This window comes from Eublepharis macularius, chromosome 3, assembly GCF_028583425.1.
Source record: "Eublepharis macularius isolate TG4126 chromosome 3, MPM_Emac_v1.0, whole genome shotgun sequence".
In the NCBI taxonomy this organism is placed as follows: Eukaryota; Metazoa; Chordata; class Lepidosauria; order Squamata; family Eublepharidae; genus Eublepharis; species Eublepharis macularius.
In genome coordinates this window covers 80,499,248-80,525,971 of record NC_072792.1, presented here as the reverse complement: position 1 = coordinate 80,525,971, position 26,724 = coordinate 80,499,248, and the positions used below count along the sequence as shown (strand labels likewise).

Sequence of the window (26,724 nt, the reverse complement as noted above, 5' to 3'; positions counted from 1 at the left end):
AGTTTGCATATAAGGAGCTGAACAATTAAAACGATTTTAACGCAATTTGTTATGCACAGTACACAATGCAATAAAATTAATGAAGGCACTTCAGGTACTGATCTCTATGTCCTTTGGGCACAATGTATTTATTCACTGCTGATATCAAGGGTTGTTCTGAATATAAAATATGAAACAATTTATGAGCCATTAACCTTGAAATTATAATATATTACTACAGAATGGGCATTGCATTATTCATCATATGTAGTGTTGATGGCAAGAGTTCTGCATTTGTATAACACAGGTGGCAGTACTTTTCCCAAACTTACTATGCAGGAATGACTAATGGTTAGTGCGAAGCATGGTGCAATGTTCTGACATATATAACTTGGTAGCAAACCATGAATTAGTTCATTATGCTGGCTTAAATAAATGGAAACTGAATGTTTAAATTCTCTGATATTTAAACAGTTACATGCATCATGTTTAACGTGCATTTTGGAAGAATATTATTTTGAAGTGAGAGAACATTCATGCAATATGTAAGAGGAAGACATTATAAACATAAGCACATGTGAAGTTGCCTTATACTGAGTCCAATCATTGCACTATTGAGCTAAGCACTGCATACTCTGACTGTTAGCAAAGTCTTTCCCACCACCTGCTACTTGACATCCTTAGAGATGCCAGGAATTGAAAAGCAATGATTTCAAATTTCTCTCTGATCAATGTTCTCCTTAAAATGAGCAGGTTTAATCCACCTTGTTGCCATCATGGAATGGCATAGCATGCTTTAGTTTTTCCACTTTTTATTTATTTGATACATTAAGCAGTTTGTGTTTTGATACTGACTGGAGTCTTAGCAATTCATTGTCATTCTGTACTTTTCATATGCAATATAAATGTTGTAGCTATCCTTCTCTGCCTGTGACCTCCAAAGAAGGGCTGATTCCGCACATGTTGGATAATGCACTTTCAATGCACTTTATCAATTGTTTGAGGTGGATTTTTCGTTCCGCACACAAAAAAATCCGTTCCAAATGATCTCTAAAGAGGATTGGAAGTGCATTATCCAACGTGTGCGGAATCACTCTTATAGTACATTTCTGTTTTTGGAATCTCACTTTCAGGAGGAGGCCAACACATTCCTTAGATAGGGTTGCCAGGCCCCCCTCAACCTCCCGGTGGGGAATTGGGGCCTGGCACTTACCTATGGGGGTGGCGGGGTGCGCACATGTGAAATGCGCACATGTGCTCCCACAAGCACAATGACATCACTTCTGGGAAGTGACTCATCACGTGGCCACTGGGAGTATGCCCACACTCTGCAGGGGCCCAGATTGGGGACGCTGCGGAGCACGGAAGCTCTCCGGCCTTCCACAGTGGTCCCAAACTCATTTGTTTTGGCTGAGATCGGGCTCATTTTGGGCCTGTTTTGGCATGGGTCAGGCCCGTTTTGAGCTGCTGCGGAATGTGGGAGTGCTCCTGCATTCCACAGCAGCCCAAAACAGGCCTGATCCAGGCAAAAAATTGGCCTGTTTTGGTAGCATGGTGTGGGGGGGTGGGAGATCCCCCACCCCTGGTGGGGGTCTGACATCCCTATCCTTAGATCATACATTCTCTTTCTCTAGAATAATCATTATTAATGTTTTAGTTAATCTATTTCCTCTAAATTCCAAAGACTGAATTTATTTGTATCTTTATGACTTTTGTCGGGGCCTGCCAGTTAGATCCCCAGTTACTTCACGTAGACACTCCAAGAGTCCAATTAAAGTTTCTTTATTAGAGATCCATCAGTATCATTGCACTCAGACTACAGCATTGGCAGAAGTGACGAAAAGGGGGAGAGCAATGTTAGTTATAGGGCAAGGTTCCCACCCTGGGATAAGGACCGTTAGAATTTAGGTGTGCAGGGCCTAGAAGGATGGAGGGGGGAGGGGGGAGGGGAAGAGAAAGATGAGCTCATTCCATGTTTCAGGGAGATATGGCTCCAACCAGCACTTCAAGGACACTTTCCCATGTCAGCCGAGAAAGTGAAAGTAGCCATTTGCAAGATAAGCAATTCACAGCTACACAGTTATTCCTTCACACATTCTCAGAGGCTCAGAATATAACACAGAGTACAATAAACATACATGGCAGATAAACAGGGTGCATCTGACAACTTTATTTATTTTATTAATTGATGTACTGAATTTATTAATTTATTCTGTATCTTTCCTCCAATATCAACTTCCCAATCTTACGTTTTCATTTAAGACAGCCCATCATCTTAGAGATTATGAGAAGCAACAGACCTATGCATCCATCATCCTTTCAAAATCCCTTCAATCATTGTATCATTACAAAATCCCTTGAGCTAAATTAATTTGTGATTTAATTTATAAATACACTCACTCTTACTGCATTACTAAACCTATTTCATTGCATTTTCAATATTAAAAAACCCTATCATTCATGTCCCGTCAGTGGATAGACAGTGGATAAATTCCCCTGCTCTTTCTACAATTTTTTTTTTAAATAAATATATTATTTTGCACAAGGTGATTGAGCAGGTGATCACAGAGTAACTTCAGCAGTTTCTTGACGATGTATGTCTGTGTGTGTTATGTGCTGTCATGTCGCCTCCAACCTATAGCAACCCTATGAATGGAAGACCTCCAAAACGTCCTATCATTAACAGACTTGCTCAGATCTTGCAAACTGGGACGTTGCTTCTTTTATTGAATCAAGCCATCTCATTTTAGGTCTTCCTCTTTTCCTACTGCCTTCTATTTTTCCTAGTGTTATTGGCTTTTCCAGAAAATTTTGTCTTCTCATAATGTGACCGAAGTATGATAGCATTCGTTTTGTCATTTTAGCTTCGAGGGAGAATTCAGACTTGATTTGATCTAGTACCTACCTATTTGTCTTTTTGGCTGTCCATGGTATCTGCAGAACTCTCCTCCAGCACCACATTTCAAACGAATCAATTTTCTTCCTGTCAGCTTTCTTCACTGCCCAACATATACATCGTAATGGGACATACCATCATTTGGATTATCTTGATCTTGGTTCCCAGAGAGACACCTTTATCTTTAAGGATCTTATGTAGCTCCCTCACAGCTGCACTTCCAAGTCTCAATCTCATTCTGATTTGCTCATTGTAGTGTCCCTGTTGGTTGATGATTCTTGATGATACTCCCAGGAAAGTATTCATAGGATCGCAGCCATCATCAAGAATCTAACAGTCAAGTGGTATGGATGACTAACAGTGCAATCCTAAGCAGAGTTACGCCAGTTACTCCAGAGTTGCTCCCCTTCACTGGCAGTTTTCAAGAGGCTGGATGAATATTTGTCAGGGATGCTTTAGGCTCATCCTGCATTGGGCAGGGGGTTAGACTAGAATGTCTGTATGGCCCCTTCCAACTCTGTGATTCTATGATTCAGTCTGAGCCCATTGATTTCTATGGTCATAGACTGGAGTAACTTTGTTTAGGATTGTGCTGTAAAGAGAACTTTTGCTATACACCTCTAATTTTGGTCATGCTGTTTGCCAATGCCATCCTCTTCTTTGCTGGCTTCCTGTGATTTGGGCCAGCTTGATTTTTGCTGTGTAGGCTCTTTGTTCTGTGTACTTCCTGCTCACTGTCCTTTCTCTGACCCCTTTGCTTTGTGGTCTGTGTGGGTGTAAATTAGTAAAGTGTATCTCAATTATCTGGTTACTTAGTATATTGAACTTTTAAAGTAATCAGAATAATGCTTTTGTAGGCTTTGGCATTATTCATTCCCCCTACTCAATAAATGCTCAAATACATATTATTTTAAAATTTCTACCAGAAAAAGTATTCCGTTTTACACAACTAGTTTCATTAATTCTACGTTATCTTCTCCTAATACTTCATTTTTGCAGTGTAGTTTATCTTCATGATGCTAGTTCACTAGACTTTTACAGGAGCCTTAAGATTTTCTCTCCACTAACACAACATCTATATGTTGGGAAATCATTTTTTGTTGATAAATCATTGCTGGTTTTATGAGATTTCTGATAGAGAAATAGGGTTATTATCCCTCCCCCCCACACACACACACACTTTGACCCAAAAAATGAATGTGTTCAACTCTTTTTTCTTCTTCTTTTTCCTTCCTTCCTTTCTAGAGGGGCTTAATGCTGACAGCATCAAACAAGCCTCAGAGCAGTTGAACAATCGCTGGATTGAGTTCTGTCAGTTGCTGAGTGAGAGACTGGCATGGCTGGAGTACCAAAATAACATCATTGCCTTCTACGGCCAGCTGCAGCAATTGGAGCAGACAGTAATTACTGCTGAAAACTGGCTGAAAGCACAACCGGCACCAGCAGCAGATCCTGCTGCAGTGAAAACTCAGCTAGAGAAGTGCAAGGTTAGAAATTCTGTCCCAGTCTTTGCTGGATACATGTTGTTGTGGCTGTTCAATGTTTAAGTGGATGAAGAAAGAACACAAAGGCATGTATGAGGCTGTCTTCAGTACTGTCTGAGGCTGCTCTCAACTTGTAGTGGGTTCACATGGTAGTTTATGCAGATGCTCTATCATGAGTTACTACCATTACAGAAAATGGAAAAATTGAGTATTTACAGTGGGTACACTAAACTGACTCCAGTACTACTATGACACAGAGTTGTTGTGTGAGGGCTATTTGGTATGAACCGACTCCATACCCATTTCTTCACCATCTTCCTAAAATTCTCCATTCAAGAGGGTAGCAAGGAAATAGAAATAAACAAAATTGAACACCAACACACAACACATAACAAGAAAATAAAAAAGAAACATTTCCATTCATATTAGTATTTTAATATTTTATCTTTCCTCTTATTAGCTCATAATGCAAGTAAAACATAGGGAGAAAGGAGAAAAGATGAGTAAGACATGTTCCAAGTAAGCTACTATTACCAACAGTGGCAAAGATTCATAAAAACAGCTAAAAGTCTTCCTAAAGAGAGTGGAGAGAACTGGTCACAGTGGTCTTATTAATAATAACAGTGTGTTTATGTACCCTCCTTATGAACAGATTAGTGCCACACTCAGAGCAGGGAACAAAGTGAGTGTTATTATTATTATCCCCACAATATAGCTGGGGGGCGGGGGTCTGAGAGGAGTGGCTTGTGCAAGGTCACCTGCTGAGCTCATGGCAGTAGTGGGAGTTGAACTAGTAGAGAGCTGATTCAGTCCTGCCACTTAATCACTATGCTACAGTATACTAAAGACCTAGGAACTGGGTACTGGGTATTGATACTTTTAGAAAATGTACAACATTCTTCATTAATGCTGGAATGGATCAGAAATATAGGAAGGAGGAAAATATTATGTTTTAGGCATTTCCTATTGAAAGCTGAGGAGGAACTTGTCAAAAGATCGGAAGAATTATGTATTGGCTCTCTGTCCATCTTCATTGTCAATAAGAGGATTTTGTTTGTCATCCTATAGATGATAAGTGCAGAGATAGGCCAAAAAGAAATAGGTGTTTACAATATCACTATATAAAACATGAATGAAGAATCCAACACTTTCTCACAAGCAATCATAGTTTATCTCTGTTTTAATTTTCCTGAGCGTGAATTGGGATTGCTGTTTAATAAAAATTATGCAGCAGTTTAGATGCATTAGGAATATTAAAAGAGAATTTAAATTCATAATTATGAAATAAAAACAATGGATGTTCCTATTCCCACTTGAACAGTCATTGAGTTTGAGTTGGTCTTATGATTTAATGAATATTAGGATTAGAACATTGATATGTTTAATTTTTCCCAATTAAGCCATGACAGCATTGTGCATAGTTTTATATTTAGCTGTGAGTATATGGTTTCCAGTATTTTGTAGCTTTAAAGTAATCTTCCTGGGATGTTTGATTAGTACATTAAAACTTATATATTCTTGAGACTGTTACCTCACCTAATAGCAAAAGAAGGAAGATCCGGGTAGCTAAAAAATGAGCTCCAAAAGCATCTCTCTGACTCCAACCGACATAATGGTTATGGCTTCTTACAGTCTGAGGTGTCATCCCATTCAGATGATGGTTGAGACCAGCCCAGTGCACGATGTTGTGCCTATAGATCCAAAATGTTTTGCTTCAACTTGCAGACACTACAAAAGGGAAGAATTAAAAAAAAACTCAGGGTGGATGTACAGCTTATATGATCCTGATTTCCACCTGCCAATGGCCTGAATATGGGAAAGGGGGAGGCCAAGCTCAGTGACTACGATGGCCACCCCAATCCTGAAAGAGTTGGCATGAATTCCTTGGCAGAGAAGCCAGCAGCAGCCAGGCAGGACCTGAGGATGCAAGTGAACTGGAGTGGTCCATATGAATGAGGAAAGGGTCTGTGAGTTGAGGGCAGATGGCAAGGTAGGCCACAGTGGCCTGGTTTGGGCACAGAAAGGTGCTGGCTGCAGATTTCAGCAGATGCACTTCTCCAATCCTCTCTGATTGGTCTTGGATCTCCTCATGATAAGACAAACCTTGAGACCTGACACTAAAACTTCCTGAAACCTGAGGAACCACCCGGAGATGTCCAACAAGGAGTTGGCGACCAGCTCCCTGACCCAGAAGGCCCTGTAGAAAGCCAACTTGAATGCTGTTCCAAATAGCTGAGCCTCAAAAGCTGATTAGCAAGTGCCAGAGCTGCTGAATGGTTTTGGACAAATGTGCAATATGATGGGCCTGTGGGGGTCCAGGGAGCATAAGTGCCATCCTTTTCCAGACCTCTATCACCCAATGGGTAGAGAAAGAGTTGTGCAGATTATGCATGGCTGGAAAGCCATGGACCTTCCTGAAGAAGGAAATAGACAAGTGCCCGTCCCTCTTGTGATATGCTGCCTATACCATTCCCATGAGATCTGTTTACCCTTCTAGCTAGTTACTGAAGGTGTGTTCCACCTCCTCCTGTTTGGCTCCTTTTTTGTCCCTTTCTGATGGGGTGGTGCTCCTTCAATCCTCCACCTCTAGTTTTAACAGTGAGAAGACACTGATGTAATACTCCTGCAGGCTCAAGGTGAATGCCAGGGGATCCTCATCATCAGTAAATGAGGTGAGAGAGAGATCCTCTCCCCTGACAGACTGGCTGCCCAGACTAATCTGGGGCCTTTGAAGACTTACCTTTACAAAGCCCAGGCCAGTAGGCTAGGCATGCGTACTGATGCACCCCAGTTGTTAGCAGTCAGACCCCCTCCCCACACTGCAAGGGCAGTTTATAGATATGGAATATCATAAGCCCCTTGCCGTAAGTCCTAGACACTGCCTGGCCCCAGGCAGAGAGGATGCTTGCCAGCCTGGAGACTGGAAAATTACCAAACCATGAGTCATAGGGGGAGGAATGACTGACTGATGGCACTCCACACCTTGGAGACTAGCAGAGATAATGAGGATTCCTGAGAAATCTTTTCAAACTGTGATACTGGATTTAACTGTTTATTAGTTGATATTTGGAAAATTTGTGACTGCCTATGGCTATAGACAATAAACTCTTTGGTACTGAGAAAACTGCCAGCCTAATCTCATCAGCACCTTCCTCCACCTTTCCTCTTCCACTTATCTAATCAAGGCTATTCAGTACATCTGATAGCCTTCTTGTCTGGTACTTACCAGGTTATTAAACAATATTTTTACCTGTAGTCCATCCCAGATAGTCGTAGCAAACCATTATCAAGTTATTGTCCTACCTCCGGACAAGTCATTAAGCCATTGTTTTGGGGCAGAAACATCAGCTTTGCTCCAGGGTAAGTTTTGCCCTATAACTGGGATGCCCAGCCATGTACTGTGTGTAAGTTCTGGGACCCATCCATGCACCCTTAAGTTTGCTTGAGCCTTCTCTCCATGGAATACTAGTCATTTTGTTGCTGCTCCCAAGGACCCTTCCTACTTCAGGAATGGTAATTATCACCCTATTGCAAATTACTGTCTCCCATTTTCTCACTGTTTTCTTAGTTAGTTCTGTGTGTATGCTGTGTATTTTCTGTTTGCTAGCCTTTTATTCCTCTGTTAATTAAAAAACCTTTCCTGTTTAACATCTGCCTGATTTTTTGGAGAGTTCTCTAAGGAAACAATCCCCGTAGACATAGGTGGAGAATCCCAGTTACCCCCCTCTCAGTGCATTTCCTCTAATGCCAAATCCCCCACAAATTAAGGAGACATCCTATTGGAGAACACAGTAATCCTCAGTGGGATCCTCTGCCTTGCCATCTGAAGAGGACTCACCAGTAGTTCCCGTGCTGTCTGTGTCCTCATCCCTGCAAGCTCTCTGGGCCTCCCCATGAGTCTTGCCACTCTTCTTTATTTTGATGCCCTTTAGAGGAATTCCTACCCCTGCCAGCCTTATCAATCCCTGTGGGGTACTGTCTACAGGTGCCATAACAGCCGCATCTGCAGCTGGACCAGGCCCAGAGGCTCCTTTCAGAGGCTTTCTGAAAGGAGATCCGGGACCCAAGAGAGGTCCTGAAGTGTGCAACTGCCCTTGGCTCTGCCTGTGTGCCCTTGAGTGGTCCTGGCTGGCTTCAAAAGCTCCTGCTCACCTTGAGCAGGGCCCCTCTGAGGTGCTTGACATGGCTGCCCCGAACCCTGGTTTGTGGAGGGAGGGCTGATGATGGCCATTCCTCTGCATGCCTCCCTTTTATGCAAGTTCTTGTTGGCTTATAATCTTGGTTGCTCTTTCAAGCAGTAGCTGCCTTCTTATGCAACTCCAAACAAGGACAGAAAGCTGCACCACAGCACCTACTGATTTCACTCAGCAGAGTAGCTGGTGGGCAACAATGGTGGTCAATTTCACCTAGCAGAGTAGGTGGTGGGCAACAATGGACCTATGTGGCATTTTTGCCTTTTTGTGTTTACCCAATGATTTACAGATTTTTTTAAAGAAATTGGCCAGGTGAAATGACCATTTGCCCCCTTCCACTTCTGAGATGGCCATTCGTAACTGCTACCCATGCAGCAACTGCTGTTGACCCTTGCCAAGAAGCTATAACTTACACCCTCTTCAGCTCCTTGCAGTTGCTCCTTCTGTTGAAGTTCTTCCTGAAGCCGGCTTCTTCCTTCTTCTACCCTCTTCCACTCCACTCCAGCCGAGAGTCAGGTGTTAAGTGGCCTGGCCTGCTCCAGAACATATACTCAAACAGCAGACCAGAGACAAGAATGCATTTTTGGGATCCACTCACTGAAAGCCAGGGCAGCCTGCCACTCTTAGATGGCTGGTTTACAAGCTGCCCATGGATCCTCACAGAAGTTGCTGGGAGCTGCCAGGCCCTTAGCATAATCATGGCCGCCATGTGCCACATCCCCACACCCCTGCAAGCCACAAACTGAACATGTCTGCAAGCCACTGCAGAATTCTGTGCTAATGCAAACACAACAGTCAGTGTCTTGCTTACTATGCCAGCAAGATGCACCACCTCCACTTGCTACACTGCAGTGATACACATAGTTTTTATGAAGCAAAGTCAAGATTGAAGATGTCCATCCTAAATATCAAAATAAAAACTGCATTTATGTCATGATACATTTACTTTTTAACTTACACTTCTTTTCTTAGATAACAATTACATTCTTACTTTAAAAAATATTAGGATGAAGTCATCCGCTTGTCAGCCCTTCAACCTCAGATTGAACAGCTGAAGGTTCAAAGCAAAGCACTGAAAAAGAAACAGCAAGGTCCAATGTTTCTGGAAGCAGATCTGGTTGCCTTTACTAACCACTTCAATCAAATTTATGCTGATGTACAAGCTAGAGAAAAGTTTCTACAAACTAGTAAGTGTCATTGCTAATTATATATTATTGCTACCAAGAAACTTCTGCAGCAAAACTGACAATTAGTTGAACTTTTGGAGGCCAATAAAGGGATTTACTCTTAGTAGCCTTTTTTTGCGTTCGAAAGAAGTTTAAATGTTTAGTTCCAAAAAGGGTTCTATGCATTCCTCTGAGCTTGAGATTTTCTTCATAATAAATGTTTTTAATTCTCCTTGAAATATAAGCTTTCTTCAAGCAGGGAGAATGTGCGAGGCTTTGCATGTTAGAAAAAGTGAAGGGATGTACATAGCTCTTCAATTTTGGTATTTTGGTACAACAATCATCAAAGAGTTAACAGTGCCATCCAAAGCAGATGTTCACAATAAAAACTGCTTTTATATGTAGAGTGCTTTCAAACAAAACTTTTCTCAAGTGTATTCAAAGATAGGATGGGCCAGTGAGCCCCCTCTCAAAGACACTGTACATTTTTGTCTCCTTGAGAGAAATACTGATAATCTTGGAACATACTAAATTATTTTTTCACCTTCCCTTTCCATTTAATTTTTCTTCTTCCCTTTATCTGATGTTAATCTAAATAGGCAGAATAAAGTGATCTTGTGTCTATAGAATCAGCTTTACAGACAGAGCATATGCATCACATGTATTCTCAAAGTGAAAAATAATGCATATAAATCTCATACATAATGTAGCACACTAGGTGGGAGGGATAATGTATGCAGCAACTAGAGTTGACACCAGGTCCCAATTGGGGGTGGAGGATTCCCCCTCCCTGCCTCTGTCCCCTGCCACCACTCACCTGGCTGCTGGGGGGGAAAGGTCCCGGGCTCTAGAGGCAAAAACCCTCGTGGTCCAGCGCACTACAGGTGCAGTCCCCATAAGTGCAATGACACTTTCTGAAGTGATGTTATCACACCCAGTGGTGAGCATACTCCCACCCTTCACAGGGGCCAAAATTGAGTGCCAGGTCCTTGCCAGGACAGTAAGGGGACTTGGCAACTCTAGCAACACCTCAAAGAGTAGCTGCTTTGAATTCAGTCATATTTTAGTCATTAAGTGTTTGTTTCGATAAGATGCTTTTTCATTTTCTCTTAAGTCCCTGTGCACCCAGTAATAGACAGAACGGACACCACAATGTCTGGTGTGTGAATCACTTTGATAAAGTCTCAATCCTCACTATCTTTTCTACAAGTTCCACTGCATTGTCAACTGTAGATCAAGATTTCAGCATTTAGTTTACTGTTGTATAGGTCATGGAAATCCCCCGGCCCTGTACTCACCAGAGTCAGCATTTGCGGGGTCGCAGGGCAGGGGTTAGAAGCAGGGACGGCATTCCTGGGTTGGCCCGAATCAACTGCGCGTGCTGGCTGCAAGCCACATGGTGCAGTTTGAATCGGTGCAACTGACCAATCAGGTCGGTCGGCCAATTCGAAGGAGGGTGGGAGCTGTTGCCCGACCTGAGAGGTGAGGTTCTCCCTCAGGTCCTCCCACCCTCTATATTGGGCTGGGCTGTTCCCATCCCCTGGCAGTCAGCTCCAAACAGCTATTCCCTGCCAACCTTCCACATGAATTAATAGTTTTTGTGGTTCTTATGTGGGGTTTGAGTGTTCACTTAGATTTATATTTATATTCCACCCTGAGCCTGCTGGAAATGTGGGGAGGGTGGAATATACATCAAAAATAAATAAATAAATAAATAAATTAAATAGTAAAGTGTTATGTTAGAATAGGGTAAGTTCAAGCTGTTGTTTTACCAGTGTACCTGTACATTCTCATGCATAAGCTTGGTTACAACGATTTGTTGGGTTCTTTAGCTGTTTTGAGTTTGTCACAACTTTAGCTGGCGGTTTGGGCATTGGGCACCAATCCCCTGGGGGGAAAACAGGGCCTGCTGGCCCTGTTTTCTCATAGATGGGATCCATACATGGGATCCATAGATGGGATCCATAAGGGATCTTGAACCAGGCATGGGAGTGGTAAGCCCAGCTCGGGGGCTGTCGGAACATGCCTGCTTTCAGGTGACAGGGGAACTACGCAGAGGCTACTGCCCAGTGTGGCTCCCTCAACTGTCATCCCTGTGGTTCTCCTTTTAGCAGGCAGGCTGAAGGGGTGAGGAGTCATCAACTGGCAGTGGGTCAGCTCATGTTGGGATCTGTGCCCTACGCAGCCATCGCTCCTTATTTTCTGTAACCAATAAAGTTGTGGCCTGTTGTTCTCCAGAAAAACTTCAGCATGTTTATTTCCTGCGTAGAACCCCCCCCCCCCCCCCCGCCACCCCAGCCGTATCAGGCTGGTCCCACAAGATTCAAACTTTTATTTTCATCTTTAATATCTGGTTTCCTCTATTGATCCATATATTTGTGTATGTCAATTTTCTATCGTTGTGGTTTCCCCCCTTTCAAACAGCAATATAATTCTGCAAGTGTACTACAACACTTTGAAATCATGGGATTTATTGTATGTTGCATGCTGCAGAGTTGTATACCATGTTTCTTTTATAATACAAGTATCTGAAAACTCATTTTGTTGTTGAATGTAAGCCTTTTTTCCTTGCTAACTATGAGATACCACTATCAACTTCTGTCCTTTTAAACTAATTGCCCAGTGCTGTTAACTTTCATTGTGTTAAGTGAAGTGCACTGTGTCAGCTCATAGAAGGTTTGAAAAGTATGCCTTACACTAGGAGTATAATGGCCTGGGCTGCAAAAATCCTCAGTACATTCTGGAATTTGGTCTAGATGTTAAGAATGTTTTCTGTAACATGTAAGTGTGTGGTGTATGGACATAACAGTTAAAAATCATTCCTATTTATACGAGAGAGGCTGGTAAGAAAAAAGGAAACAATTCACAGACATTCAAATATCAAGACCAATCAGTAGCACGAGCACAATCACTTGTATTATTCTATCTATAGGTTGCTTTGAATACTAGTGGTAGTTTCACTAAATGCCAGTTCTTCATAAACAGATCACCTGTAAGAAGAAATTTACAGAGACATTTGAATGCTGCATTCAGTTACATTTTAAAAATATATGAGGAAGATTAAAGTGCTTCAAAATGCACAAATATAGTGATTCAAGCAGATTATAAATAACATATGATGGCCCCCAGAATCACCTGGGTGGCTGGGTTGCAGGCTGCGGGATGACAGCAGGGTATGAGGCATGGTGTCCAAAATGTTTGGGCCTTCCCAGCAGTGCCTGCTGGAAGGTCCGTGACCAATGGCTTTAAACTTCCCTGGCCAGCCAATCAGAGCTGGCCAGGTGGGCTGTGTGAGGGCTGGACCAGACACTGGCCCTACATGGCTTTAAGTGGCTGCTGGCCATCGGCACTGGCTTTTATACAACATAAAACAGTGAGATAAGTGGACCAGAAATCACAAGTTCTTAACCAATTACAATATACCAGTTATGTCACTCTATTCAGGCTTTCCTTCTATTGAATACTAAAATCCATATAGTTCTCAGTTCTTTTGTATTCTGAGTTTTCTACATAGTAGTTAACTTACTAATACATACAGTTCTTTGATCTATTCAAACAGCTTCCAAGAGTATAATTTAGATTTCCAAAATATAGCAAAGCCAACCTTGCTGTTGTCAACAAATAAAGAGCAATACATTGTTATTTTTGTGGAAGCTATCACATCATTTGCCCCCACTATGCGGAATGAAGAGACGTGCACAAGGCTTGAGTGAAAAACAGGGCCATTTATTGACCAACAATAACTAAAACTTAGCTAGGAACTTAATAAGAATGGCAAGGGTGTAACTAGCGGTACAGGTTGAGACAACGGGTCAACTAGACCTACTCCTCGACCTGCTTGGGTGAGCACCCCTGCCCCAGGCACTAGCCATCCAATGCATGGCTGTAACCCAGCCGGCCAGGCGAATGGTTCCCCCCTTAAAGCGCCAAGGCCTTGTCCAGGGGTCCCAAGGGCAGCCTGCCCTCTCAGCTGGGAACCGTAAAGCCTGCCAGCCAATCCGAAACAGACCCCATTCCCCACCAATAGGGAGGTGCCACCGGGTGCTCACCGGCCCACTCTGCTTATCCAAACTAACCTGCCATGAACTCGCATAATCCTACACAACACAACTACCTAACCTGCAGTACAAGGTAGGTGAAAAACACCTTCCACCAACAGCCAATCAGGTGAGGGGTGAAAAAATTCCTACCTGGCCCTGTAAATTAGCGACCGGCTATTCCTGTACTGCCATAAAATAGGGTGCGGAGGGTGGGCTGAGCTTGCAAAGGCAACTGTGCGGAGGGGTGAGGGTGAGGCTGGCCTATATAGGCCAGGCCACACCCCCAACAAAACGCCCAGATGCCCGGGAATGCTAGCTTTCTCTCCCTCCGTGCAGGAGGACAAATGGTGGCACCCGGGTGTGCACGCTGCGTGCGCACCGGGAATGCCATTTTGTGCCCCTATGTGGAATGACCCTGCCTGCCCTCTCAGCTGGCAGCTGTAAAGCCTGCCAGCCGATCCAAGACAGACCCCCATTCCCTACCAATGGGGAGGTGCCACCGGATGCTCACCAGCCCGCTCTGTCTATCCAAACTAACCTGCCATCACCAGGGCCAAGCCTCTGCTTAGGCCCTAGCGCCCCACATTTCCTGAAGGGCTAACCACAACCCTTGTCATAAGTCGGTCAAGAAAATATCGTTACCCTTTGCGGATAAGTGCACTCCATCAGCTCTGTAGAGGTCAGCATACGTGTCCCAAATTTGGGGATGGGGCAAGTAAATACCCAGGCCTGCACCCAAAGCCTTTAGCATGGCCTTATTGGTCTTGCATCTAGCATGCTCAACCCCATCGTGGTCCAAAGCCTCCCTCCAGACCCTGCGTGGAAGGATAGCAGACCATATTATTGGCACCCCAGGCCATCGCTTCATGATAAAGTTTAAGTCAGCCTGCGCCTGGAGCATAAGGGCCTTGCCCTTGACCCAACCCAAGTCATTTCCACCCAGGTGGATCACTAGAAAATGAGGAGGAGGGGCACTCCTCCCCTCAAACAGGAGTGGCAGCAAGCCTGGCCACCTAAAGACCCAATGGCCCTGCCACTCAACCTGGGCCCACCGACTAAGGCCAAGCAGGGACCCCATAAGCATCCTCTTGGCGACCCAAAAGATCATGCTGTGCCTGAATATGAGGATCCGACACCTCCCATGGTGAACCACAGCACCTAAGAAAGAAAAAAGACAATTAGCCTCTGCTTACAGAGGGGCGGCAGGGGACGGACATACTCCCAGTAAGCTGCCGACCGCCACCGTCTGACACTCCGAATGGTCATCTCTGGGTAGCCCATCATGGCTACCATGGAGGATGCCCTAATCCGGAATGAGTGGGTACAAAACTTAAACCTCACCAAGCCCAACTTAGACAAAGCCCTCTCGGTTCCAGACCAGAACTGGTACCGAGTAACCGGGGTACTGTCACAGTGCCGGAACAAAACCCCATCACCACGGCCCCTCTTTACTACATACCGACATAAAGCCCACACAGGGTACAGCTCAGGCTTCGCACACAAGCCCAGTGACAACACAACCCCTTTTTGGCGCTGGTCAGTCTTGGACCTCCGAATGCGGAGGGAAACTCCATTCCCAACAAACTGCAAATCCTGCGCTAATAGAGCGCAATTGGACTAATCCATGCATGACTTCACCACCAGCTTGCCAATTCTAAAGGCCCCGAAGAAGACAGTAAGCAATGCTGTGTGAAAAAGCACAGCCTTGTAAATGGACAAGCACACCTAACCCCAAACCCCACCTAAACCACGAAATATAGATGGAGAAATGGGTTGCCTAGCATCCGGCCGGGCACCTGACTCCCTGGAGCACCCTTCCAACATCTTACGGACTCTAAAGTTGCTCGTGACCTCAGGAAGACCCCGGGCTTTGCTGGCAAAGGCTAAAGCAGCCAAAAGTCCCCAGATAGACTTAACAGTAGAGATGGGCACAGACCAGGAGTCGCCCATGGACTGCTGGTTCGTGGACTTTCACGGACCACGGACCATGAACCACAAACTTTTAAATGGACCGGCCCGGTTCGAGAACCGGTTCGAGAACCGGTTCAATTCAGTAGGCCTTGTTTTCCCCACAGATTTACACTTTAGTAGACTTCCCCCCCCCAAAGGTTTTCATGTAACACTCTTCAATTATCACTTTTCCAAAGACTTAGACAAACAACAACTTCCCCTCCCCTATACTGACTGACCCTTACCCCTCCTTGGTGGAAGGAGGGAGACTTGTGCTCCTGTCCAGGAGAGGTGGCTGCTCACAAAACCCACCTACATGGGACTGCATCAACAACAGATGCCCTCCCTGGGGGCAGGGAGACCAACTCCCCATGATGGGAAATGAATGGATGTACTTGAGTGAAAGCCAACTCCGCAAGAGGAGATCATGCAGCAATTCAAAGGCCCCTTGCTGGAATGGAAGGCATCGGAGGGATGAAAAGAGCCCCAAAAGCTTGCAGCAGGGTAGGGCAGAGCCAAGTGGCACCCAGCTGGACCCCAGAAGAAAGGGAAGAATGCACCACAAAAGACACTCTAGAGAGGCGTTGAAAGAAGTCAAGCTGAGAGCCCCCCAAAGCATGCTGCCAGTCATCAGAGAGTGAGTGTTTCACAGAGGCCAGTAGCAGCCCCCCCCCTGCACCTCAAAAGCCAGGCAGGAAATCTCCCCCCAAGTCACCCACTATTTAGGGAGTGAAAGGCTTAGAAAGAAGTGAAGCAGAGATCCCCCCAAAGTGTGCTGCCAGTCGTCAAAGAGTGGGTGTTTCACAGAGGCCAGTAGCAGCCCCCCCTTCACCTCAAATGCCAGGCGGGAAATCTCCCCCCAAGTCAACCACTATTTAGGGAGTGAAAGGCTTAGAAAGGAGTGAAGCAGAGAGCCCCCCAAAGCATGCTGCCGGTCATCAAAGAGTGGGTGCTTCACAGAGGCCAGCAGCAGCCCCCCTGCACCTCAAAAACCAGGCAGGAAATCTCCCCCCAAGTCACCCACTATTTAGGGAGTGAAGGGCTTAGGAAGAAGTGAAGCAGAGAGCCCTCCAAAGCGTGCTGCCGGTCGTCAAAGAGTGGGTGCTTCACAGAGCCTAATAGCAGTCTCCCTCCCCTTGCATCTCATCAGCAGCCAAGAAAGAACGTGGGGGAAAGAAGGCAAGAACTCAAGCAGACAACACCCAAAGCTGCCTTGCACCCACTGTGGGTCTGTGAGTGGGTGGGGTCAGAGCACAATAGAACCCACTGTCAACCCAGAAAAAAGGAAGAGATTTTTTGGGGGCGAGGGGGGATTAAGCCCGAGAAGAACCCAAGGACTCGAAAAATGCAGAAACAAATCAGAGTAACCCAATAGTGCGGTAAAAGGATTTTTTAAAAAGTGCTCTCAAGAAAACTAGAATTGAAAGGAGAAAAAAAATTAAACAGGAATGGTGAAAAGAGAAAGCTCTCTTGCACCTGAAGCCCCAAAGCCCCAAAGCCCCAAGCCGCACTCTCACCAAAAAAAAACTTCCACACAGCAAGCAGTTGCTAAGCTTAGAAGCTAACTCGCGTCCCCGCGCCAGCAAAATGGAGCGGGGCTTCGCGCGCTTTGTCTTTTATGCAGAAAGGCTGGTGATCTCTGTTTGGCTGACAGAGCTGCCAATCAAGGTTTTCTGGGCTAAGATTGGTGTGTTCCAAACGGGGAAGGTGGCTCCACACCTTTGCCTAGGAAATTGTTTGAGCGGGAATCCTGGCATGACGGGCCAATGGACACACGGACAGAAAGCCCCAATGTTCGGTGCTTTCGTGAGAAAAACACAAGCCCACGGCCCGCGTGTTCATGAATGACAAACTGGGTAAGTTCGTGACGAAATTAGGTCCATTATGCTGACCGTGCCCACCTCTTCTTAACAGACAGTCCGTCAGCCCTCCTTTCCACACAGAACTGCATAAGATGTTCTGCAGGGATGGGCCAGATTTGCTCCAAGCCCACCACTAACCGGAAACTAGCAAACTGCTGCACAGTGCGATCATACGACCTTCTGGTGCTAGGGGCGAAGGCTAGGCAGATAGCTCTGTGCACCTTGACTCTCCAAGCTTCCATAGATCCTGGGGCATCAGAACGAAAGTGAGGGCTGTTGTATCTGGCTTTGGCCGCGGGTACTGGTGGGGGTCCCTGCTCTCTTCGCCAACGTCCCAGCTAGGTGTTCAGAGCAGTGGGGATGGAGCTCAGGGCAGGGTGGCAACATGGCATTGGAGCCCTTGGATTGCTGCAGCTTCGCACAGTGGCTTGTTTCAGGTGGTGGAGGTGGCGGAGCCTTCCTTCTGGCCCAGAGTGGGCCTGGATAAGTGGGGCCTTTGGTGGGAAGGGGGAATTTTTTCGGGCCCGGGCACACTGCGGTATGGCTTTGGGGGCTGTGTTCCCCCTACTCCCTTTCATATGGCGGCTTGTGCAGACAAATAAAGGGGCCTGTGGCTTCTTCTGCTTAGCCCCCCCCCCAGCCTGTCTTCTTTCTGGGGCACTTGTGCCCTCAGGTCTGGGGGTTACAGTCTTCCTGCAGCCATTTGGTGCTCAACATGCCCCCCCTGCCTTTTGCTTGGGTTAAGCAGTTGTGGAGCTGCTTTGCACGGTTAAGGGGAGGGTGTTCTGTTGGGCATTGCCACCTGGGTGTGTGAGTGTGAAGGGGGCTTGGCATTTTTTTTCAACCCGCTGCCCTGGTAGTTGGCCTGTGGCCTTTTGTGCGTCAGTACGCCGAGGGTTCTTCAGCCATGCCACTAAAAAAAGGGGTTGGTGCCAGTAAGGGCAAGCAGCCTGTTAAACGGCCCTCTGCCAAGGGGACACGCTGCACAGTGCGATCATACAGTGCCAAGAGTATGTGCAACCGCCACACTCCCCGAGCTTGCATAGGCAACTGCGCAGAGGGGTGAGGGCAAGGATGGCCTATATAGGCCAGGCCATGCCCCCCACAAAATGCCCGGATTCCCGGGAATGCTAGCTTTCTCTCCCTCTGTGCAGGAGGGCAAATGGCGGCACTCAGGTGAGCGTGCTGCGCATGCACCAGGAATGCCATTTAAGCAAAGCAAGTTCAAGAGAATTTTTCAATTTAAAAGCAAAAACTGCAAACATACAACCCTTGCCCAGAATCCTTTTTCTCTTGCACATGCTATTGGGGGCGCGGGGAGGGGGGGGAGGCAGCATTTCATTGGCCACAGAATCAACACTAGCTAGAGCAAGCATAAATCTGAATACAAACATTTGAAACCATTTCTTAGGTGCCAAAAAGTAGTTTGGGAGTTTTTAATCTTGGTGTTCAGCCACCATCTTTAAAAATGCCCAGGTTTGCCAGGTCTCTCGCTATGGTGGGAGATCTCCTAGCAAGCCAGATCATTGCCTGGCAATGCCTGAAAGGCCTGTGGGGGGGGGAAATGGAGGTAAGTTGGGGGGAGTGCACAAACATCATGTACGTTTTATTATTAGGACATATAGCAGATTCTCAGGCTGCATGCAGCTCACCTGTATAAATAAGAATGAATATTTTCGTTCAGCTTTCTGACTACAGCTGCAGTTCACTCTGCCCCCTGGGGTGTAGTTACTATCCCATCAGATTTCACTCCACTCACCCATCCAGCCTCCCTCCTTCTTTCCTTGGAGGCCTGCATTTTAGCTAGCAATAAAAACCTTAAAAAACCCATAAGAGCAAGCAGAAATAATCTAAACTATTTAAATGCAAAACATTACAGTCTGGATTCAGGTGAAAAGCAATGTTTGCAGATAGCAAACATAAATATACCAAACATAAAAATGCCAAGCTGACTGCAAAGTGTTTTCCCTTAAAACAAACATTTCAAAACAGTTAAAACTATTTCCTTTTCTGAAGACTTGAGGACTCCCCCAAAAAATGACTACGATGATTACCAAGATCCAAGAGGTGCCTGGAGATCACCCACAGAATTGTAACTGGTCTTCAGATTATACTGATCAGTTTTCATAAGGAAAATGGCAGCTTCAGAGGTTAGGCTCTATGGCATCACTCCCAAATCTCCAAGAATTTACTAAACCAGAATTGGCAATCTTAAAAATAACTAACTTCTCTCTTAACAATTAACATCCATTGAGAAACATGATCTGACCATTCAGTATAATCAATACCACAATAAAATGCTGGTTGTAATTAATTTTAATTTTTAAAATCCAGAAAATATGGACTTGGTATTAATGTCTGGTTTTATGTCTAAATTTCCCTGACGAACCAGGAATGATTTTGCCTAGTGATTTAAAAAGAATGCATAGAAATTGTGAATATTTTATTTAAACAGAAATTTTGCAGAAGTGTCTGGTACATCTTACAGTAAGTAACACAAAATGATTTTCTAACCTATGCAAAACATGGTAAACAATTTGTGGAGGGTGTGTAGGTTATTCTTCATTTTTGAAGATTTTTAAAAGTTTGGAACCCAAGAAAATTTTAAGCAGACTGTAAAAATCTTATTGTACCTCCTAAGCAGTGCATATACAATGTGACATTAGCCATGCTGAGGTAAGGATATTTGTACAAACCAATATTCTGTACAATTTTTAATGTGTCAAATTATAGCAAGCAATGCAATTTACATCTTAGGCTCAGGAACTTCTAAGCATTATATTTTGTATCGAGAGTTTTCTTTAACAAGTATAGAATGGTCTTTGGAATTATTCTGTTACAAAGGGATGTTTTGCTGAATTATCATTTACAGTTATTTTTAAATGCTTATTCATACGCTGCAGGTATAAATTAAAATGGCTTATATCATGCAACAATCTCATTTTTCTTGGTTAATTATTTTCTCTTTTAAAAGGTGAAGCCAATTGTGAAATTTATTAGATTATATCTTCTTCTCTGTGCTCATTCTGCATTTTTTCACCTAACATATGCAACCTATCATCCATGAAAAGCTAGCAGCAACCTTCAAATGTAATATAATAAAAGTTGATTTTTTTCATATAAATAGTTTAGAAAGTAAAATAAACCCTGCTATTTACACAACTGCAGTCCAGCACAATGGTAAATGAGATAAACTTGTTAAACTGGGACCGAGTATAGATTATATTTCTTTCTAATATTAGTAGAATTTTCAGAAGTCACATGTTGCTGATGGACAGTAGATAGAAAAATATTTTCCCACTTCTGTAGATGAATTTAAATGGAGAGAGATTCATAGACACGACTGCTATTGTTAGTGTTGCACTACATTTATTTGGGCCAGGAATGCCTTGAGTATTGTGCCAGACACAGAAGTGGCACAGTGCCTGCCCTGAGGCATTGCAGTCTGTAGACATAACTATATTATAACTTTACACATTACTTACACTTCCTTAACTGATGACTTCCTGCAAGAAGACACCTTTGTAACCTTTGTAATTATAGTTCAGAAAGAGTAATCCGGCTCTAACTTAAAACAAAACATAGAAATTTCTTGCAGGAAGCCATCAGTTAAGGAGATTGTTAAAACTTGTTTTAACAAAAAGATTTAAGCTATTTTTTAAAAAATATATATTCATTTATTTATTTTATTTGTTTAAATTTATATTCTGCCCTCCTCACACGAAGCTCAGAGCAGATCACATTTGTATACATTAAAATTACAACCACAGTTTAAAAACATAATAGATACAGTATAAATATTTAAAAACCAACACAAGCAGCACAAAACAGTTCATGAATCCATTTCCAACCATCACTGAAAAATAGTTAAAAGAAGGAGGAAACTTCTTTTTTGGAGGTGGATGTTCTGACAGGAAGGGCCCCTGTTCTTCCCTATTCCAGCCAGCAGGGCCCTACCCAGCATCAACCAAATGCCTGGCAGAACAACTCTGTCTTACAGGCCTGGCAGAATGATAGCAAATCCAGCCGGGCCCTGGTCTCATTAGACAGAGCATTCCATCAGGTTGGAGCCAGAACTGAAAAGGCCCTGGCTCTGGTTGATGCTGGGCGGGCCTCCCTGGGGCCAGGGATCAGTAACTGTTTATCACTAGATCAAAGCATCCTTTGGGGCACGTACGAGGAGAGGTGGTCCAGCAGATATGCAGGTCCCAGTCCTCATAGGGCTTTATAGGTTGATACCAAAACCTTGAATTTGATTCGGTACTCTACTGGCAGCCAATGCAGCTGACACAATACTGATGTGATGTGTGCACTTCTCGGCACTCCGGTGATGACATGCACTGCTGCATTTTGGATCAGGGGCAACCGCCAGATCATATTCAAGAGAAGCCCTGTGTACAGCGCATAACAGTAGTCTAGCCTAGAGGTGACCATTGCCTGAATCACTGTAGCTAAGTTGCAGGTTGAGAGATAAGGGGCAAGCTGCCTGGTCTGCCAAAGTTGGAAGAAGGAAGACCGAGCCACTGCAGCTACCTGAGCCTCCACATTCAAGGAGGCATCCAGGATCACTCCCAGGCTCCTGACTCTTGGGGCCGGTACAAGCACTGCCCCATTGAGAACAGGAAGCTGGGGTCCCAAATCCACATGCCCACGACTCAAGTACAGGATCTCCATCTTCATGGGATTTAATTTCAGCCGACTCTGTTTCAACTATCCAGCCACGGCTTCAAAAGCATGGTCCAGGACATCTGGGGCTGAGCCAGGCTGGCAGCCCATCAACAGCCCTTCGTTGGTTGAAGGGGGCGGTGCCATGTCGGCCTCCCACCTTTGGGATGGGGGAGGGTTCTCCCCACCATTGCACTTGGTTAATTTATTTCATTATTGTTTTGTATATTGATTTTAGTATTGTTGTTTTCTTGTTTTTATCGATTTTAAACTGTTCACCGCCCAGAGCCCCTGGGATGGGTGGTATATAAATTGAAATATAAATAAATAAAAATAAAAGAGATATAACTGGGTGTCATCAGCATACTGGTGACATTTAAGACCAAAGCTTCACATCAGCTGGGCGAGAGGGCGCATATATATGTTAAACAATAATGGGAAGAGTATTGCCCCCTGCGGTACACTGCATATCTGTGGGTGGCAAGAGGACACTTTCTCCCCCAGTGCCACCCTCTGTCCCTGACTGTGGAGAAGAGAGACTAGCCACTGTAGTGCTGTCCCCTGTATCCCCACATCAGTGAGGTGGTGGGTCAGAAGCTCATAGTCGACCATGTTGAGTGCTGCTGAAAGGTCTAGTAATATCAGCAGTGCTGATCCACCTCAATCCAGGTGTCTGCAAAGATCACCCGTGAGGTCAACCAGTAGTGACTCAGTCCTGTGTCCCAAGCAAAATCCCAACTGGAAGGGATTCAGGATTGAGGTGCATGAAATATGCATCAAATATCACAAAATTATCTTAAAATATACCCCTTATGCCCCTAGTTAAACAACAAAAAAGTATGCACATTTTAACAAGCTGACTTCATTAGCGGTACAATGAAGTGGTTTGATCAGTGGTCTGCCTCTGTATCCAGAGACAGCAAACCTCTGGATCTACTAGTGCTGGGAGACAGCAACAGAAAAGGGCCTCAGCCTCTATGCTATGTTTGCTCTCCAGAGCAACTGGTTGGTTGCTATGTGAAACAGGATACTGAACTAGATGGACCACTGGTGTAATCCAGCAGGCTCCTCTTATGTCTCTTGCACGCGTACACACACAAATACTAGGTACTTTTAACAACATATGGGCATTCGAGGTTTTTTTAAAAAAAACCTTGTAAATCTGTTTCTTATGTGTTTTTAGTATTCAGGAGAATACTTCTTAGATTAACCTCTCCTGTGGGGATCCAAAGCCGCTTACTATCCAAAAGAGAAAATATATTTGAAATAAGCAAGAGAAAGGGAAAAGGGGAGACTTCTGAGTGTAGAATAGTTCTCCCCCTCTCTCCTAATTGACCTTTCTGCCAGCTCAAGCATCCCTCATGCTAAGAGCTTAAGAACAAGAGCCTTTGGCTCTCAACTCTGGAAACAGCCAGATCTTAAATAACTGGGGAGGAGGAGGAGGCAAACAAAGATTGCTAGGTGTTACAGTGCTGCCATTTTTCGCTTGCCATTTTATTTAATTAATTAATTAATTAATTTAAGTCCACTCTCCCTGCAAGCAGGCTCAGAGCAGATTCACAACATATAAATACATATAATAAAAACGTATAGTAAAACATTGGTAGCAATCATATAATCATAGTGCACTAAATACTGCACTAAAACATCTAAGGTGGCTCACATCACACTTCATATCTCAAAACGTAGCCTGATAAAGCAAGCCTTTGAACAAACTAAACTGGACTATAAACATCAAGCAGACAAGAATAGATCTCCCCCCTGGGAATTAAAGGTGAAGGATAGTGTGTACATTTTTACCAAGCATCTAAGAAGCAATCAACACAGTAAACAATTGAGCTGGAAGTTTGTGGAGCCATTCAAAGTGATTTGTCTAATGAATGATGTTACTGTGAAGCTGGAGCTATCTACAAGTCTGAAACAGGTACACCCATTCCATTTCAGCCTTCTGAAAAAGGACCCAGAATCCAGGAAGTGGCACCCAGAACTGGCAACACCTCCTCCTATTATGGTGGAAGGACAGCCCCACCATGAAATCGAACTTGTGTTGGACTCTAAACTGAAATGCAGAAAACTATACTATCTTGTCCAGTGGAAATACTTCCCCAAAAGTCAGGCAGAATGAGTTAAATCCACTGACATCCGGGTCCCTAAACTAATAAAAGACTTTCACAGAAGGTATCCAGAGAAACGAGGAGGAGAGGGACTCTTGGGATGTCAGGATGCTAGCATCTGCCATAACCATGAAGGAAAGTTGGGGTATCGAGGTTCCCATGAACTGACTGTTTTCACTAAACTGCTCCTAGTGCTGGGAAAGGAGTCTCTGTGACCTTGGAGGCTTCATGGCCCTGTACATATACTTCCCAGTAGGAATGGGGGGGGGGGGATACTAGCCTGGGAGGGATTTATGTGTCTATGCTATTGTAGTGCCTTATTCTGGACAAAGACCATCATAGGATGACCATAATAAAACTATGATACTAGGCTCATTCAATAAAGCTTTACAAATCCTGTGGAGACTTTTGTAAATGTGTCTTGGCATAATCCTTACAGGATGTATCCCCCACCCCCACCCCATTTGGGAGGGTCAGTTGGGTGATTTGACTTCCTCAACCACCATAAGCCTGGCGGAATATCTATGTCTTACAGGCCCAGTGAAACAGATCTTGCTGAAGCCAGGCCTCCATGGACAGAGAGTTCCACCAAAAAAGCCCTGACCCTGGTTGAGGCAAAGTGAACCTCCCTGGGGCAAGGGATCACCAATAGTTGTTTTGAGACGATGTGCGTTATGTGGCTTCTCCAGTTTGGAGATGAAGCTGGAAATCAGGCATGCTAGCAGACAGCTCCAAGCATTGTTTCCATTGTAACCAGCAAGTAGCAACTTACCAACTCCAAAGATTTTTCTGTGACTAACAAGAGAACGGAATTTATTCATATATTGTGTTCTCCCCATCATGAACTTTTTGGAAACGAATCACATCCACATTTACAATAAATCATAGTTTGTTGGTTTATACTCTTGCCTTCAAATCAGCTTGAGCAGTTTGAATTACATGACAAGGCATTAATAATTCTAAATGTAGGAGTAGTTGTTTTCCAAGCCACACGTGAAGGAAGTTGTGAAGGTCAGAGTTTTAAATGATATTTAAACAGAAGTAGTGTGCTACATAGTTTGATTGGAATGGCCTCTAGCCCAACCTTCTCAATGCAGTTCTTACGTATAAGGGAAACAGAATTTAAAAAGTAATAATTTTTATTCACTGTCAGGGGTAGGAAGAAAAAGGAGGTTCAATAATGAGATTTAATGAGGCTTGAAACTATTAATGAAGTAACTCTTCTGAAATGAAGTAACTGAAATGAAGTAAAACTATTAATGAAGTAACTCTTCTGAAATGAAGTAACTGAAATGAACTAACTCTTCCATCGCCATCTGGGAAGTTTTTATTGTATGGTTTTAAATTTTATTGTAATGTTTTATCTGCTTTTGTGTGTTTATATGTAAATTAAAAAGGGAGTGCCAGTCGCCCTAATGAGAGCAGAAACAGGTCTGCCCTCTTTGAGGGCATGGTTGTTCTTCGTGGTATTAAAATTCTGGGGGGAAAACAAAGCAGCCGGACCTGATACACTCAGATATCTGTCATTTAATCAAATGCTATCTAAGGACCTGGTGCACCACTGTTTTTTTTGTAATATATTAAACAGATATTCCATCCCCAACGATCTTCTCAACCCCTCAGCAAATAACTTACATCTTCGAGACTGGGTCTATAAGGGTGATGCCCTGATAGATAGACAGGTGGACTTGAACTGTCAGTCAGCCTCTTGGTTTAAACTCTTCAAGTGCAATCATTCTAGAGCATCTTACTTAGTATTGCAAACTATAATCTTAGAGCAGCCTTCACATCCCTATGCTTCGAAACAATGCCAACCGCAGTTTTAGCAGACCGCTATAGTAAAATACCTAAGGATCAGCGCTTCTGTCCCTGTGGAACATCCGCAATTGAGGACATACCCTATGCTTCAAAACAATGCCAACCGCAGTTTTAGCACGCCTCTACAGTAAAACACCTAAGGACCAGCGCTTCTGTCCCTGTGGAACATCCACAATTGAGGACTTACCTCATTATATGCTTAACTGCCCGTTGTATGCCCAACCTAGGACTAAATTTCTTTCTGAGATGTTGTCCAACCTTTGTACCCACTCAGATCCCAAGAAGATTGCAGTTTTATTAGCCGACTCTGATGCTAACATTTTCTACAAAATGGCTTTATATGCCCTGGCTGCAAAAAAAATACGGGCTAATGCTGTGCTTAAGGGATAACATTAACATTGAACATTGGGGATTTTTACTGTTTTTACTGTTTTAACCGTGTATACTTTTATTGTCCTATATGAATTTGAAAACCGGAAATGGTTTGATGGTTTTATCTAGTTTTAAATTTTAATGCTTTGACCATGTCACATCAATTTTACTCAAGCTTGTGTTTC

At 44.1% G+C, this 26,724-nt stretch overlaps 1 protein-coding gene across 1 annotated transcript in view; it reads left to right on the top strand.

The window, feature by feature from the left end:
• DMD (dystrophin) overlaps positions 1-26,724 on the top strand; it is a 2,144,806-nt gene that overhangs the window by 916,143 nt on the left and 1,201,939 nt on the right. The window contains exons 19-20 of the mRNA XM_054973282.1: positions 4,121-4,362; positions 9,559-9,739. Of these exons, the coding sequence (XP_054829257.1) occupies positions 4,121-4,362; positions 9,559-9,739 (423 nt within the window). The remainder of the gene's footprint in view (positions 1-4,120; positions 4,363-9,558; positions 9,740-26,724) is intronic.